Source organism: Hordeum vulgare, chromosome 1H, assembly GCF_904849725.1.
Source record: "Hordeum vulgare subsp. vulgare chromosome 1H, MorexV3_pseudomolecules_assembly, whole genome shotgun sequence".
Lineage (NCBI taxonomy): Eukaryota > Viridiplantae > Streptophyta > Magnoliopsida > Poales > Poaceae > Hordeum > Hordeum vulgare.
The window spans coordinates 458305441-458324030 of record NC_058518.1 but is presented as its reverse complement, the minus strand read 5'-3'; the positions used below and the strand labels follow the sequence as shown (position 1 = coordinate 458324030).

Sequence of the window (18590 nt, the reverse complement as noted above, 5' to 3'; positions counted from 1 at the left end):
CGCAGACAGGATCGACCTCGACACTTTCGTGGAGCCTGCCAGTCCCAGTGCCAGTCCTGACGACGTTTGAGAAAACTTTTACCTCGGTATGCCAAGTGTTAGCTGTATGAAACTTTGGCCACTGCCGTTGGCCATCACATTCGTGGTTCGGTGTGGATAAACTTGATCTACACCGAACCAACTATCTTTAGACGAACTTTGAATTTGAATCGAATCTTTTGCTCTTCTTTTGCCAAAGAGTTGTTGACACGATTTTGGCTCGTGGTTTTTGTTTGGCGTTTCTTGGTGAAGCCAATGGCAAACATGCGGAGCATGTAATTGTCAGTTGTCTTGACATCTGCATGAACCTCACTGAGGGTCTGCTGAATCTCCGAGTGGATCTGGAGGATACACTCGAAGGCAATCGAGTACTTAGGCGATTCGTGATCGCGGCTAAGTCTTCGAGTGTGACTGTCAGGTCGTACTCGGAGCGAGTTGTTACCCATGTAATTGTCAGTTGTCTTGACATCTACATGAGCCTCAATGAGGTTCTGCTACTCATGTAATTGTCAGTTGTCTTGACATCTACATGAGCCTCAATGAGGTTCTGCCACTCATGTAATTGTCAGTTGTCTTGACATCTACATGAGTCTCAATGAGGGTCTGCTAAGCCTCCGAGTGGATCTGTAGGATACACTCGAAGGCAATCGTGTCCTTAGGCGATTCGTGACCGTAGCTAAGTCTTTGAGTGCGACTGTCAGGTCGTACTCGGAGCGAGTTGTTACTCATGTAATTGTCAGTTGTCTTGACATCTACATGAGCCTCAATGAGGTTCTGCCACTCATGTAATTCTCAGTTGTCTTGACATCTACATGAGTCTCAATGAGGGTCTGCTAAGCCTCCGAGTGGATCTGTAGGATACATTCGAAGGAAGCTCTCTATTTAGGCGATTATTGATCGCAGACAAGTCTCCGAGTGCGATGTTTAGTGCACATTCGGAGAAAGTTAGTACTTAGGCGATTCTTGATCGCAGCTAAGTCCCCGAGTGCGACGTTCAGTGCACACTCAGAGAAAGTTTGTACTTGGGCGATTCTTGATCGCAGCTAAGTCCCCGAGTGCGACGTTTAGTGCACACTCGGAGAAAGTTTGTACTTAGGCGATTCTTGATCGCAGCTAAGTCCCCGAGTGCGACGTTTAGTGCACACTCGGAGAAAGTTTGTACTTAGGCGATTCTTGATCGCAGCTAAGTCCCCGAGTGCGACGTTTAGTGCACACTCGGAGAAAGTTTGTACTTAGGCGATTCTTAATCGCAGCTAAGTCCCCGAGTGCGACGTTTAGTGCACACTCGGAGAAACTTAGGCGATTCTTGATCGCAGCTAAGTCCCGGAGTGCGACGTTTAGTGCACACTCGGAGAAAGTTTGTACTTAGGCGATTCTTGATCGCAGCTAAGTCCCCGAGTGCGACGTTTAGTGCACACTCGGAGAAAGTTTGTACTTAGGCGATTCTTGATCGCAGCTAAATCCCGGAGTGCGACGTTTAGTGCACACTCGGAGAAAGTTTGTACTTAGGCGATTCTTGATCGCAGCTAAGTCCCCGAGTGCGACGTTTAGTGCACACTCGGAGAAAGTTTGTACTTAGGCGATTCTTGATCGCAGCTAAGTCCCCGAGTGCGACGTTTAGTGCACACTCGGAGAAAGTTTGTACTTAGGCGATTCTGGATCGCAGCTAAGTTTTTTTTGATACCGGAGTCTGCGACCGCGGAAGAATTTTGAATGTGCAAAAACTCAATCTGCTTTGTATTACTTCACCGATACTTGTTCTTTACATTGCTTCAGTCGACGGTCACGTGTAGAAGCGCTTGAGGAGATCTCCGTTCCATGCTCGCGGCTCGTCTGTTTCCCTGTCGATGTTGTAGAGTCGATATGCTCCGTTGTTCAGCACCTTGGAGATGATGAAGGGTCCTTCCCAGGCGGGAGCCAACTTGTGAGGTCTCTGCTGATCCACTTGGAGCACCAGGTTGCCTGCTTGGAATGTACGTCTCCTGACGTGTCGCGCGTGAAAGCGTCGCAGATCTTGTTGGTAAATGGTTGAGCGTGTCAGTGCCATCTCGCGCTCCTCCTCTAGGAGATCCACTCTGTCTTGCCTTGCTTGCTCTGCTTCGGCTTCGGAGAAGAGTTCAACTCATGGAGCGTTGTGAAGCAAGTCACTCGGAAGGACTGCCTCTGCTCCGTAAACGAGGAAGAACGGGGATCGCCATGTAGATCTATTTGGGGTTGTGCGGAGACCCCAAAGCACTGAAGGTAGCTCGGTGACCCATGCGCCGGCGGCATGTCCTACTTCCCGCAGGAGTTGAGGCTTCAAACCTTGCAGAATAAGTCCATTCGCTCGCTCTGCTTGCCCGTTTGTTTGGGGATGCGCCACAGATGCAAAATCCACTCGGATACCTTGGCTCGTAAAGAAACTTTTGAATCTGTCGGAGTCAAAGTTTGTTCCGTTGTCAGTGATTATGCTGTGAGGTACCCCGAATCTGGAGATAATGTCCCTGACAAACTTGATGACCGTTAGGGCGTCGAGCTTCTTGATGGGCTTGGCTTCAATCCACTTTGTGAACTTGTCGACTGCCACCAACAGATGTGTGAATCCCCCTTGGCCTGTCCAGAATGGACCAACTGTATCTAATCCCCATACTGTGAATGGCCAAACAAGAGGGATTGTCTTCAACGCGGATGTTGGCTTGTGGGACTTGTTAGAGTAGAACTGACAGCCTTCACATCGGTCGACCATATCTTTCGCCATTTCATTCGCCTGCAGCCAGAAAAAGCCAACTCTGAATGCTTTGGCGATGATTGCTCTTGAAGAGGCGTGATGGCCGCAGGTTCCCGAGTGAATTTCTTCTAGGATTAACTGTCCCTCCTCAGGGGAGATGCATCGTTGAAGGACGCCTAAAACGCTTTCCTTGTACAACTGGCCATCAATGACAGTGAATGACTTTGACCTGCGGACGATCTGTCTGGCTTGGACTTCGTCTTCTGGTAATTATTGCCTCAGGATGTATGCAACGATCGGCACAGTCCAATCGGGGATGATAGCAAGAATCTCCATGATCAAATCAACCACAACAGGGACTTCGACTTCAGTCGGATCTGCCAAGCTCTTTGGTTGTACTGGTTCCTCTGTGAAAGGATCTTCTTTAACTGAGGGAAGGTGGAGGTGCTCGAGGCAGACATCACTCGGGACTGGTCTCCGAGTGGATCCGAGTTTTGCCAACTCATCAGCTGCTTGGTTTTTCAGTCGCGGAACGTGGTGGAGTTCCAGACCTTCAAACTTTTTCTCGAGCTTCCTCACCGCATTGCAGTATGTGGTCATGGTGGGGTTCCTGACGTCCCACTCCTTCATCACTTGATTAACCACCAAATCCGAATCGCCATAGACCATCAGGCGACGGACGCCGAGTGCGATGGCCATGCGCAGTCCATAAAGGAGAGCTTCGTACTCTGCCTCATTGTTGGAGGAATCAAAGTGTATCTGCAACACGTACTTGAGTTTGTCACCCTTTGGCGATATGATCACAACGCCAGCGCCGGAGCCATTCAACATCTTGGACCCATTGAAGAACATTGTCCAATGAGCCGAGTAGATGTGGGTCGGTTGCTGTTGTTCTACCCATTCTGCTATGAAGTCAGCCAGAGCTTGAGACTTTATAACTTTCTTGGCCTCGAACCTGATGTCACAGTATAACATCTCCATTGTCCACTTCGCCACTCGGCCCGATGCGTCCCGATTGTGTAGGATTTCCGACAACGGAGCATCGGAAACGACGGACACCGAGTGGTCTTGAAAATAATGAGCCACCTTCTTCCTAGTCATGTAAATCCCGTAGATAAGTTTTTGATAGTGGGGATACCTCTGCTTGGAAGGAGTCAGGACTTCGGAGACATAATACACTGGCCGCTGAACCTTGTATGCTTTGCCTTCTTCTTCCCGTTCGACCGTGAGAACAGTGCTGACGACTTGATTTGTAGCCGCGATGTACAGAAGAAGGGGCTCTTTACTGAGCGGAGCAGTAAGAACCGGCTGGGTGGAAAGTAGGACTTTGAGGTCGTCGAATGCGACTTGGGCTTCGCCTGTCCACTCGAAAGTATCTGATTTCTTCATGAGTCGGTACAGAGGAAGCGCCTTCTCGCCGAGTCGACTGATAAACCTGCTCAAAGCCGCTAGGCAACCTGTGAGCCTTTGAACATCATGTATTCTGACCGGCCGCTCCATTCGGACGATGGTCCCGATCTTTTCGGGGTTGACATCGATCCCTCGTTCGGAAACGAAGAAACCGAGTAACTTTCCGCTGGGAACGCCGAATGAACACTTGGCTGGGTTGAGCTTGATATCGTACCTACGAAGGTTGGCGAATGTTTCTGCCAAGTCAGTCAGCAGGTCGGAACCTTTGCGTGACTTGACTACGATATCATCCATATACGCCTCCACATTCCGACCGATCTGGTCGAGGAGGCATTTTTGGATCATGCGCATAAAGGTTGCTCCTGCATTCTTCAAACCAAATGGCATAGTGATGTAGCAGAAGCACCCGAATGGGGTGATGAAGGCTGTTTTTAATTCGTCGGGGCCATACAGACGGATCTGATGATAGCCCGAGTAGGCATCAAGAAATGACAAACGCTCGCAACCCGCAGTCGAATCGACAATTTGATCGATGCGGGGGAGCGGAAAATGGTCTTTCGGGCAGACCTTATTGAGATGCTTGAAGTCGATGCACATTCGGAGCGACTTGTCCTTCTTGGGCACCATGACAACATTGGCGAGCCACTCGGAGTGGTGTACCTCACGAATGAAGTTGGCTGCCAAGAGTTTGGCCACCTCTTCTCCAATTGCCTTCCTCTTGTGCGCGGCGGACCAACGCAGGCGTTCTCGGACAGGCCGAGCGGCGGGATCCACATGCAGTCGGTGCTCAGCCAACTCCCTGGGTACACCTGGCATGTCAGAGGGCTTCCATGCGAAGATGTCCCAGTTCTCACGGAGGAATTGGATGAGCTCGGCTTCCTATTTAGGATCGAGGGTGGTGGAGATGTTCGTGGGGGCAGCTGTGTCGTCCGTCGGGTGGATGCTGACCTTCTTCGTCTCTCCCGCTGACTGGAATGCGGATTCCGAAGCTGGCTTCTTCGAACGCATCAAGTCAGCGGGGTCGACTGTCTTCTTGTACTCGTCGAGCTCGAGGACAGCCATCTGCTGATCGGCGATCCTCGATCCCTGCTGCAGACACTCCTCGGCCCGCTGCCGATTGCCTGTGATAGTGATCACACCTTTCGGGCCTGGCATCTTCAGCTTCAGGTACACGTAACATGGACGGGCCATGAAACGCGCATACGTCGGGCGGCCCAGAATTGCATGATACGCACTCTGGAAGTCCACCACCTCGAACGTCAACTTTTCCTTGCGGAAGTTCTTGTCGGAGCCGAAGACGACGTCCAACGCGATTTGGCCGAGTGACTTGGCCTTTCGTCCAGGGACGACTCCATGGAACTGCATGCTGCTCTCGCTAAGTTTGGACATCGGAATGCCCATCCCCTTGAGAGTGTCAGCGTACATGATGTTCAAACCACCGCCGCCGTCCATGAGGACTTTGCACAGTCGGACTCCTTCCACCACCGGATCGATGACCAGAGCCTGGCTCCCTGGGGTGGGTACGTGTGCTGGATGATCCGACTGGTCAAAGGTGATCGCAGTCTGAGACCATTTGAGGAACGTGGGGTTGGTCGGCGTGGCCATGTTCACCTCCCTGTTCACCAGCTTCAGTCGACTCTTGCTCTCAACGTCAGCAAAAATCATTAGTGTTACATGGACTTGGGGGAACGGATCCTCCTTGTCCTCCTCATCCTGTTCATTGCCCTTGTCACTCGGTTGCCCTTCGCCGAACCCCTGGAGCAGGAGGCGACATTGCCGAGTGGTATGCTTCGGATATATGGCGTTGCCCTCTTCATCCATCTTCGTGTGAATCGGACATGGCTCGTCCAGGATGGGGTTTCCGAACTGCTTCTTCTTGGGGGTGAACTGAGCCTTCCCCTTGCCCTTGAACTTGGCATTGGTAACGGCTGCGGCCTCTGCCTGCGGAGTGGACGGAGCTTTCTGCTTCTGCTTCCGAGTGTTGTTCCCATCTCCATCGGCGACTGCTTTGTGCTTGCCACTCCGAATGCGATCTTCTTCTTCGCCATTTGCATAGCGTGCCGCTATCTCCATCATCTTACTCATGGAGATGTCGCCTGTTCGACCGAACTTCAGGTACAAATCTCTGTACCGCACACCTGCCTTGAAGGTGCAGACTGCTTGGTGCTATGTGACATTCTCCACCGTGTGGTAGAGGGTCATCCAACGCTGAATGAAATCGCGCAGGGGCTCATTCTGCTTCTGGACACAGTGTTGGAGCTCCACGAGGCCAGCAGGGCGTTTGCACGTCCCTTCGAAGGTCCTGATGAAGACTCGGGCCAGATCTGCCCAGTTGTAGATGCTTGAGGGAGCCAACTGGTTCAGCCACGCTCGTGCCGATCCGTCGAGCATCAGAGGAAGGTGTTTCATGGCGACGTGGTCGTCCCCTCCTCCGATCTGGACTGCCACTCGGTAGTCGTCCAACCACGTTTCTGGCTTGGATTCTCGTGTAAACTTGCTGATCCCCGTCGCCAATCGGAAGTTGGGAGGGATGTCAGCCGAACGGATGGCTCGGCTGAAACACTCGGGACCAGAGACGATGGTTCTGCTTCCACTCGGACGGTCCATATCGTGACCATCGCGGTGGGCCCGGCCCCTGTCGACCCTCCTCTGAGCAATATGCCCTCTTGCGTCGGGCCTTGGATCATAAGTGTCACCGAATGAACGCCGATCATCAGGATGTCGGGGCCCGTAGGGCCCACCCCGCGGAGGGGTGCGTGAGCGGCGACGATCTTCGGGATTCATGGAGCGGCTGCCTCCCGTGTGTCGCTGATGAGAACCGGGGCTGTGAACTGACCGATGCGTGTTCGCGCGAACAGAACTATTGTGAATCCTGTTGTGCGACTGGGAGACCGCCGAATTTTGCTGCTGCGCCGTGTGCAGCAGGGCATGGATCTGCTCGATCCCTCTGCCAGCCTCTGAATCAGTCGGCTGGAGGGAATCGGCTATCCTGGCAGCGGCAGCCAGGTTGAGGACGGGTGTGCGGAACACCTCCACGTTGCTCTGACGAGTGCGCCGACTAGCAGAACAACGGGGTTGACGGCGAGCGCCGGAGGTTTCGCCGACCTCGTGCTCGTTCCGGCCGGTCTGGCGTGGGCTTTCATGGGAGTTGGCCATGTGCACTTCGGCCGCAGGCCTGCGACCCACGTACTCGGAAGGGAACTCAGTCGGAACTGAGTCCGAGCACTGGGACGGCGGCGCAACTACAACCGACTCGAGGACTGCCACTTGTGAAGACGCGCTCTGGCGCGCTTGGGCGTGTTGCACCCAATGTTGGAGCCGCGGACGGCGAGACCGCTTGTTGCGGCGCGTGACAGGGGCGAAGGTCGACACCGGAGCCGATTGCTGGAGAAGAAGAATACCGCGGGCGCCGGCACGGAAGTGCGTAGCCCCGCGACTGGGGAGCGCCTCGACGTCGAGAGGGGCGTCCCGAAGCCATGCCGAATCGTCGACGATGAAGGATAGAGCGCCGAAGAGGATCTCGTGGCCCATGCTCAAATCTCCACCGGATGACATGATGGAAAAAATGTAGTCACAAACTCGCTGGAAGTCGCTTAGACGCCTGCCCCACGGTGGGCGCCAAGTGTTGTGGGTATAAGTCTGACAGTAGATGTGTAGGGTACGAAAGTATGGGCAGAGCCTTAGCTATGGCGAGGTTGTATGAGTTCAGGCCCCTCTACGGTGGAGGTAAAAGCCCTACGTCTCAGTGCTCTTGGGAGCTTGTTGTCGAGTGGAATATGGATTACAGTGAATTGCTAACCCCTGCACCAGTGGAGAAGGGTGGCTTATATAGAGTGCGCTACCCTTCATAATGGTTCGGTGCACAGGGGTGGAGTAGTGGCGAATAAATGCCTACGTTACAGGTAATGTATGTCTTAAATGCTAATAAAGGTACATGGAAACGTATGACCGTTGCCCTCTAGGGGGGTTACGATGCACAGAGTGGAATCCAGTCGGTTAGTTCGATATGCTCCGAATGCTCATCTCCGACTGGATGATGGAGGAATCGTCACCGACTGGATGATGGGAAGTCCTTAATTCAGTCGGAACTGACTAAAGGCCTTATCCCTTATGAAGGGTAGTCTTTGGGTAGGACTCATAGGGCAGGCCTATGACCCTACCCTAGGACTATAACCCCATCACAGGGCATGGCAATTCACACAGAAACAATTACAGTTAATAATGATAGCGCCATGTTTTTGTGGCACTGCCGCTTAGGTCATATTGGTGTAAAGCGCATGATAGCACCATGTCATATTGGCAATTCACATTGAGACCAAAAGAGTTAGAGTTAACAATGATAGCGCCATGTTTTTGTGGCACTGCTGCTTAGGTCATATTGGTGTAAAGCGCATGAAGAAACTCCATTCCAATGGACTTTTGGAGTCACTTGACTTTGATTCACTTGACACGTGCGAACCATGCCTCATGGGCAAGATGACTAAGACTCCGTTCTCCGGAACAATGGAGCGTGCAAATGACTTGTTGGAAATCATACATACCGATGTGTGCGGTCCGATGAGTGTGGAGGCGCGCGGCGGATATCGTTATTTTCTCACCTTCACTGACGATTTGAGTAGATATGGTTATGTCTACTTGATGAAGCACAAGTCTGAAAAGTTTGAGAAGTTCAAGCAATTTCAGAGTGAAAGTTGAAAATCATCGTAACAAGAAGATCAAGTTCCTACGATCTGATTGTGGGGGTGAATATCTGAGTTTCGAGTTTGGTGCTCACTTAAGACAATGGAATTGTTTAACAATTGACACCGCCTGGAACACCACAGCGTAATGGTGTGTCCGAACGTCGTAATTGTACTTTATTATAGATGGTGCGATCTATGATGTCTCTTACCGATTTGCCGTTATCGTTTTGGGGTTATGCATTAGAGACAGCTGCATTCACTTTAAATAGGGCACCATCAAAATCTGTTGAGACGACACCATACGAAATGTGGTATGACAAAAGACCAAAGTTGTCGTTTCTTAAAGTTTGGGGATGTGATGCTTATGTCAAAAAGCTTCATCCTGAAAAGCTGGAACCCAAAGCGGAAAAGTGTGTCTTCATAGGTTACCCAAAAGAGACAGTTGGGTATACCTTCTATCTCAAATTCGAGGACAAAGTGTTTGTTGCTAAAAACGGAGCTTTTCTTGAGAAGGAGTTTCTCTCGAAAGAATTGAGTGGGAGGAAGATAGAACTTGATGAGGTTGTCGAACCTCTAATCCCTCTAGATGGTGGCACAGGGCAAGGGGAAACCCCTGTCATTGCGATGCCGGTTGAGGAGGAAGTTGATGATGATGATCATGAAACTTTGGATCAAGTTTCTATCGGACCTCGCAGGTCGACAAGATCACGTACTGCTCCTGAGTGGTATGGTAATCCCGTCTTATCAATTATGTTGTTAGACAACAACGAACCTGCGAATTACGAAGAAGCAATGGTGGGCCCGAATTCCAACAAATGGCTGGAGGCCATGAAGTCCGAGATAGGATCCATGTACGAGAAAAAAGTGTGGACTTTGGAAGTACTACCTGAAGGCCGCAAGGCTATTCAGAACAAATGGATCTTCAAGAAGAAGACGGACGCAGACGGTAATGTGTCTATTTATAAAGCTCAACTTGTGGCAAAGGGTTTTTCACAAGTTCAAGGAGTTGACTACGATGAGACGTTCTCACCGGTAGTGATGCTTAAGTCCGTCCAAATCATGTTAGCAATAGATGCATTTTTCGATTATGAAATCTGGCAAATGGATGTCAAAACAGCGTTCCTTAACGGTTTTCTTAAGGAAGAGTTTTATATGATGCAACCCAAAGGTTTTGTCGATCCAAAGAATGCTAACAAAGTGTGCAAGATCCAGCGATCCATTTATTGATTGGTGCAAGCATCTCGGAGTTGGAATAAACGCTTTGATGAGGTGACCAAAGCATTTGGGTTTATACAAGTGGTTGGAGAATCTTGTATTTACAAGAAAGTGAGTGGGAGCTCTGTGGCGTTTCTAATATTATATGTGGATGACATATTGCTGATTGGAAACAACGTGGAGTTTTTGGAGAGCATAAATGATTACTTGAATAAAAGTTTCTCTATGAAGGACCCAGGAGAAGCTGCTTACATTCTAGGAATTAAGATCTATAGGGATAGATCGAGACGCCTGATAGGACTTTCACAAAGCACATACCTTGACAAAGTTTTGAAGAAGTTCAAAATGTATCAGCCCAAGAAAGGGTTCTTGCTAGTATTACAAGGTATAAAATTGAGTAAGACTCAGTGCCCAGCAACTGCAAAAGATAGAAAACAAATGACATCCGTCCCCTACGCTTCAGCCGTAGGTTCTATCATGTATGCAATGTTGTGCACTAGACCAGACGTCAGCTTGGCCATAAGTATGGCAGACAGGTTTCAGAGTAATCCAGGAGTGGATCACTGGACGACGATCAAGAATATTCTGAAGTACCTGAAAAGGACTATGAAAATGTTTCTCATTTATGGAGGTGACAAAGAGCTCGTCGTAAAAGGTTACGTCGACACAAGTTTTGACACTGATCCGAATGACTCTAAGTCGCAAACCGGATACATATTTATTCTTAATGGGGGTGCAGTAAGTTGGTGCAGTTCCAAGCAGAGCATCGTAGCAGATTCTACATGTGAAGCGGAGTACATGGCTGCATCAGAGATAAAGGAGGGTGTTTGGATGAAGCAGTTCATGACAGATCTTGGAGTTGTGCCGAGCGCACTAAATCCAATAACTCTGTTATGTGACAACACTGGTGCCATTGCCTTAGCAAAGGAACCAAGGTTTCACAAGAAGACCAGACACATCAAACGACGCTTCAACCTCATTTGCGACTACGTCGAAGGAGAGGACGTGAATATTTGCAAAGTGCACACGGATCTGAATATAGCAGGCCCGCTGACTAAACCTCTTCCACGGGTAAAACATGATCAACACTAGAACTGTATGGGTGTTCGATTTATTACAATGTAAATCACATGGCGATGTGAGGACTAGATTATTGACTCTAGTGCAAGTGGGAGACTGTTGGAAATATGCCCTAGAGGCAATGATAAATAATAGTTATTATATTTCTTGTTTAAAGATAATCGTTTATTATCCATGCTATAATTGTATTGAATGAAAACATAGATACATTTGTGGATACATAGACAAAACAATGTCCCTGGCAAGCCTCTAGTTGGCTAGCCAGTTGATCAATGATAGTCAAGGTTTCCTGGCTATATGCAAGTGTTGTCACTTGATAACTGGATCACATCATTAGAGAATCATGTGATGGACTAGACCCAAACTATGAACGTAGCATATTGATCGTGTCGTTTTATTGCCATTGTTTTCTGCGTGTCAAGTATTTGTTCCTATGACCATGAGATCATATAACTCACTGGCACCAGAGGAATACCTTGTGTGCATCAAACGTCACAACGTAACTGGGTGACTATAAAGGTGCTCTACAGGTATCTCCGAAGGTGTGCGTTGAGTTAGTATGGATCAAGACTGGGATTTGTCACTTCGTGTGATGGAGAGGTATCTCGGGACCCACTCGGTAATACAACATCACACACAAGCCTTGCAAGCAATGTGACTAAATGTAAGTCATGGGATCTTGTATTACGGAACGAGTAAAGAGACTTGCCGGTAACAAGATTGAAATAGGTATGCGGATACCGACGATCAAATCTCGGGCAAGTAACACACCGAAGGACAAAGGGAATGACATACGTGATTATATGAATCCTTGACACTAAGGTTCAACCGATAAGATCTGTGGAGAATATGTAGGATCCAATATGGGCATCCAGGTCCCGCTATTGGATATTGACAGAGGAGTGCCTCGAGGCATGTCTACATAGTTCTCGAACCCGCAGGGTCTGCACACTTAAGGTTCGATGATGTTTTAGTATAGTTGAGTTATATGTGTGGTTACCGAATGTTGTTTGGAGTCACGGTGAGATCATGGACATCACGAGGGTTTCCGGAATGGTCCGGAAACGAAGATTGATATATAGGATGGTTTCATTTGGTCACGGAAAGTTTCGGGCAATTCCGGCAGTGTACCGGGAGTGACGAATGGGTTCGGGGAGTTCATCGGGAGGGGGCCACCCACTCGGGAGTGAGCCCAAGGCACGAGGGTGGCGCCACAAGCCCTTAGTGGGCTCGTGGAGTCAGCCCAAGGGGCCCATGGCGCCACATAAGAAAATACCAAAGGAAAATAAAAGAAAAAGGGAAAAGAGGAAGGTGGGAAGGAAGAGGAGGACTCCTCCTTCCCAAACCGAATTGGAGGAAGAGTCCTCCTCCTCCCCTTGGCCGGCGCACCTTGAGGGCTTGTCCCTGAAGGCTAGCCCTCCCCATCCCTCCTATATATAGTGGTGTTTAGGACTGATTTGAGACAATTTTTGCCACGTGCAACTCAACCCCAGACCACATAGTTTTATCTCTAGATCGGATTTCTGCGGAGCTCGGGCAGGGCCCTGCAGGAGTAGATCATCACCACCATCGGAGCGTCGTCACGCTGCCGGAGAACTCATCTACTTCTCCGTCTTGCTTGCTGGATCATGAAGGCCGAGATCATCATCGAGCTATACGTGTGCTGAACGCGGAGGTGTCGTCCGTTCGGCGCTAGATCGGAACGGATCGTGGGACGGATCGCGGGACGGTTCGTGGGACGGTTCGAGGGACGTGAAGACGTTCCACTACATCAACCGTGTTTCTTAACGCTTCCTGCTGTGCGATCTACAAGGGTACATAGATCCAAATCTCCTCTCGTAGATGGACATCACCATGATAGGTCTTCGTGTGCGTAGGAATTTTTTTGTTTCCCATACAACGTTACCCAACACAAACTTGATGTATGGTGGGACCACTCGTCAATGTGAAGTCTTGATACTCATAAAAAAAATCTTTGAGGTCCAAACTTGATGTGTAGTGGGACTACAGACTCAATATAAAAATCTTGATACATAATAAAAGGTTGTGTGTATCCCTAGTTGATGAAAGACCGGGAAGTGAAATGCTCTCCCAAATTTAAAATGGTTGTGTGAATCTCTTAATGAAAATGCGTGGGTAATCCTCCTTTTTGAGAAAAGACATTATGTTCTCTAGACCATATCTTTTCTATAGTAGGTATATGTCATATCCAACATAAAACATAATTCACAAAAGATCACCGATGTGTACATGTGTTTTAGATTAGATGACTAACTGTATAAAACATAATACATCGTATGGAGCCAAAGTTGACTCGGTTCTAAATGTAGAACACAAGGAAAAACCTTTCTATCCTGGAACATACTTGTTTCCGTGAAAGGAATATGCTTGATTTTCTAGGAGAAATAGTAGATGATTCACCTAGCATGAAATGTGTACTCAATATCACTTTAGCTATATTTAAGTCGCCTGAATTTAAAATTTGAGTAAGTCGATGTTCTGACCATTGATTCCTTTGTCAAGATTTGTGTTTTTTTTTCCTTAGGCTGGTTTTTGACTTGCCCTGTTTAGGGTAAGTCAATTTTTGTTAGGTTGAATTTTTGACTTGCCACTTTTTGTGGTAGGTCAATTTTTCTTAGACTAAATTTTTTCCCTTGCCCCTATTTGTGTAAGTAGTTTTTTCTATCAAACTTGAAGCCCTTTACCAATTGCTTGCTTTTTTCTGTTTGTCCGCATTTTTGCTTTTGTTTGTTTTTCTTTTTGGCGGTTTTCTTTTCCCATATGGGTATTCTGGAATGTTTGGCGAGTGTTAGTCTATACACGCAAGTGCTTCAGAATAGACGTGTAGATTAAACTAGTGTAAAATTGCATTATTATATGCTTATTACTTGGACGTTCATAAAGTGCAATTTTAGTGTAAAATCATATACATTTTTTCTTCACCTTCTCTTCTTATAGGATAACACTAACTACACTAATTAATTCTTACTTCAAAAGTTTATTTTTAATTCTTTTAGTTTTGTTTTTTTATAACTTCTTTAAGGGTAATACCAATGGCACTAATTCATTCCTTCTTATGAAAATTATTTTTGTGATTTTTTCCTATTATATGTTTATTTTCGCATATTATTAAAAACACGATTTTCTGTGTGAACTGTGTGCAGAATTACATTATTTTATTTCTACTTAAATGGTAATATTAATTCCACTAATTTATTCTCCTTTGGACGACTTCATTATTTCATTTTTGTTTTGCTTTACTCTTCTTCATTTTCTTTCTTCTTCAAGGGTAATACCAAAGCCACTAATTCATCCACTAATCTATCCCATCATACAAATGCATTTATGAAAATTTTACTATTATATGCTTTATTATTGCATATTTTTAAAAAGCACAATTTATTTGTATATCTTGTGCAAAATTAGCCATTGTTTGTTTCAGTTTTTTTCTTGCTTCTTAAAGGATATTTCCAATGCCACCAGTTCTTTCTTTCTTAGATAATTTTATTCTTAAAAATGTTCCCAAATTTGTAAAATTGTTCACCAATGATTGAATGTATGCAGTTAAATACTAATGCTTTTGAGTCTTCTGATTATATACCTGAGTGAATTTTGAAGAATTAATTGTGGGGTTGGATCGGAATATTATAGTATATTTTAAAAAATGTTTCTTGAATTCAGAATAATTCTTTGAGTTATCAAGTTTTTTGAGAACCATGATATTTTTTAAAAAATATGAACATTGTTTCAAGTTGTGAATTGTTAATAAAATTAAAGGAAGAAATATTTTCTTGCATTTATGAACGAATTTTCAAAAACATGCGATGAAATATGAACATAATGTGGTCATCGCCATTGAAGATGGTGGTTTTTTTTTCGCGTTGCAACGCACGGGCTCTTTTGCTAGTTTTATTTTAATTTTTCTTAAAGGTTAATACCAAATCCACTAATTCATTTTTTCTTACAAAATTTCATTATTTTGATTTTGCCTTAGTCTTTTTCATATTATTTTCTTCAGAAAGGTTAATATCAATGCAACTAATTCATTCTTCTTTAGAAAACTTCATTATTTTGATTTTGTTCTAGTTTTTGTTTTATTTTGGGTAATACCAATGTCTTTCTTAAAAAACTTCATCATTTTTTTCTTCTTCTTTAAGGGTGATACTGGTGCTTCATTCACTCTTAAGAAACTTCTTGTTTTATGAAATTTCACTATTATATGATTATTCTTGTGTACTATAAAAATGTGTTATTTTTTTATAAATTGTGTGTAATTTTTCCATTATTATTTCAATATTTTTATTTTCCTTAAAGAGGAATACAAATGTCACAAATTCATTCTTTCTTATAAAATTTCAATATTTTGATATATTTGTAGTTATATTTTATATTACTTATTCTTGAAGGGTAATATCAATGCCAGTAAATCATAACTTCTTAGGAAACTTTTTTTTTGCAAAAATTACACTATCATATGCTTATTCTTGGATAATGTAAAAACGGCTATTCGTCGTGTAAATTGTGTGAAAATAATTTCCTTTTTAAAAAATGTTCTTAAATATTCTTCTTAAATGGTAATACCAATGCAACTAATTCATTTTTCTTAGAAAGCATTCTTTCATAAAATTTCAGTATTAACCACTTATTCTTGCATATTATAAGAAGAGCGATTTTAGTGTAATTGCTGCGCAAATTTATAATGTATTTGTTTAAAATATTTACATTTATGTTTATTTTGTTTAATGGGTATTGCACCTACTTGGGTGGGCATCGGAGCTGGACAGAGACCCCCGCTTTATCATAGGAAGAAGAAGAGTAATCTAGTTTAGGGGTAAGTGCCCTTTTGTTGCCAGAGATTCGGCCCGAGAAATGTGTGCGTGCCTCGTGTCATGGCCATGGGCCTTTTCTTTCTTTCTGTGCCAGCGCTCCAACCATACAAAAAAAAAGAGTTATTTTGTCTTTTTTTTAACAGACCGTCCCATTGAATATTGATACAAAGTTATGTTACATAAACTACAAACAACCTAAAAAATCTAGACAAATCTAAGACAACTATTCAGGTGGGAGAAGTATATATTGCAGAAACTGCCTCCTCAGATCAGAATGAGAACTTTTTTCCTAGCTTCATAGATCGAATATTGTTTAGATGAATGCTTGTGTTATTATAATCATGCTCTGCTGTCTGCTGCCTGGGTAAGCTTAGGTCGCTACTGTCATCTGATTCACAATTTGCAAACCTAGACACCGCATTATATACTCCAACAATGTGTGTTGCATATTTTTATGTTCCCTTTCTTTTGTCATGTCAACTGCTTTGTAATAAGGCGTAAAAACTAGCTGAACTCGCCCACTTGTTTTGGTGGTGACCGTTCAGGCTCTGCCGAGGACTGATATTGTTAGCTAATGCTTTCCCTGGCTTTAATAAAGTTGAGGATGGGGAAGACCCTTCTCTTCTTCTTTTTAAAAAAAAAAGTGATATTCCAACAATGTTCCTTGTTAGCTCTAAACATTTATCTAAGCAAACATTGCTCCTTTTCTTAAACTAGCTAGAATTGTTCATCATGATAATCTAATCACACACTCAAACATCTTATCTAAAAAACCTCGTAAAAAGAAGGTAAACTGGGTTTTTCAGTTCCTAGGCACAAGGCGCGGGCGCAGCGGGTTGGCCATGACGGTGGTGAACTCGCGCTTCTCGGCGAAGTCCACCTCGTGGCCAGCCACCTCCTTCCACTCGAACTCCTTCACCATGTTGGCCACGAAGTACTCCAGGTGCAGCATGGCGATGCTCAGGCCGGCGCAGATCCTCCGGCCCACGCCGAACGGCATCATCTTGATCCCCTTGCTGCCGTACAGGTCCACCGCCGCCAGCTTGTCGCCCTCCTCCAGGAACCGCTCCGGCGCGAACTCCATGGCCTTCTCCCACGTCCCCTCGTCCCTGCCCATCTCCGCCACCATGAAGTTCACCGTCGTGCCCTTGGGGATCAGGTACCCGCCCACGTCCATGTCCTGCGCCGCCTTGTGCGGCAGCACGAAGTGTCCCGGCGGGTGCTTGCGCAGGCCCTCCAGGATCACCGCCTTGAGGTACGGCATGGTGACGGGGTCGATCTTGTCCTCCGGGAGTTCCCCCTCGTCGGATCCGCAAGTGGCCTTGATTTCGTCGTAGAGCTTGTCCTGCACGGCCGGGTTCTTGACCAGCTCGGCCATGATCCACTGCAGACCGGTGGAGGTGGTGTCTGTGCCGGCGTTGAGGAACTCGGAGCAGAGCGCCACGATCTCGTCGTCGGTGAGCGGGCGGTTGCCCTCCTCGGGGAGCGTGACGTCGAGCAGCGTGTCCACGTACGAGTGCTCGAACGTGGTCTCCTTGGTCGGCGCCTGGCCCTCGCTGATCAGCCGCTTGTACTCCCGCCGCGCCTGGATGAGCGGCACGAAGAGCTCCCTCTGCCGCATCCGCAGGGCGTGCGCGACCCGGAGGCGGTCGCGGAAGAGGTGCTTGGTGACGGACGGGAGGAAGAAGAAGACGGTGAGCTTCCTGGAGATGTAGAGCAGCCAGGCGCGCTCGGCGTTCTCGATGGCGCGCACCGCGGGCTCGTCCAGACGCTCGCCGAAGCACATGAGCACGAGCAGGCAGAACATGGTGTACTGGAACGCCTCCATGACGTCGGGCGTGTCCTCCTCCCGCAGCTTCTCCATGAGCACGCGGCGTACCCAGGCGCGCGCCGGCGCGAACAGCTTGACGCGGCTGGGGTGGAGCGTCTCGGAGACGAGGTTGCGGCGCAGGAGCCGCCACACGGGCCCGTAGTTGGCGCGGGTGATGATGTTGTCGGTCACGCCGAGGAGCGAGCTGGTGGCGGCCCGCGGCCGGTCGGCCAGCGCCACGCCGGCGCCGACGAGGGCCTTGTGCGCGAGGTGCCGGTCGGCCACGAAGACGGACAGCCGCGACCCGATCCGGAGCGTCACGATGGGGCCGTACTTCTTGAAGAGGCCGAGGAGGAGGGGCTCCACGTCGGACGCGGAGTTGCGCAGCCAGAGCAGGTTGCCGAACAGCGGCAACGCCGGCGGGCCCGGCGGGAGGCGACGTCGGGTGGCGGCATTGCGGAGCAGGACGAGGAGAGACAGGACGAGGAGGGCGCCGGCGATGAGGAGCGACGTCTCCATGGGGCGCAGATCGATCGACTAGCTCTGGGTTTAGGGTTTTCGAGATGTCGTTGTTTGTCGTGGAGATGTACGAGATCTTTTATAGGCGTAGAGATGATGTACGTGGACGTCGTGGAGATGGACGTTCGTGCGTACAAGGTACAACCAATTGCCTTGCAGAAGAGAAATCTTATCTCGCGATGATGAATTCAAAGGCGAGAGCTTACCGTGTTGGATATGTCGGTTGTTTGATTTGATTTGAAGAGTTGTGGTGGTTTTGGAGGTTCTAGAAACCGAAATCTATCTTGGACGGCAAGATG

At 47.5% G+C, this 18590-nt stretch overlaps 1 protein-coding gene across 1 annotated transcript; it reads right to left on the bottom strand.

The window, feature by feature from the left end:
* Positions 1–16619: 16619 nt before the first annotated feature.
* Positions 16620–18334, bottom strand: LOC123414535 (cytochrome P450 89A2-like). The gene has a single exon (XM_045106666.1). It carries the CDS (start codon positions 18289–18291, stop codon positions 16765–16767), a length of 1527 nt encoding a protein of 508 aa, XP_044962601.1. The 5' UTR covers positions 18292–18334; the 3' UTR covers positions 16620–16764.
* Between the last annotated feature and the right edge of the window lie 256 nt (positions 18335–18590).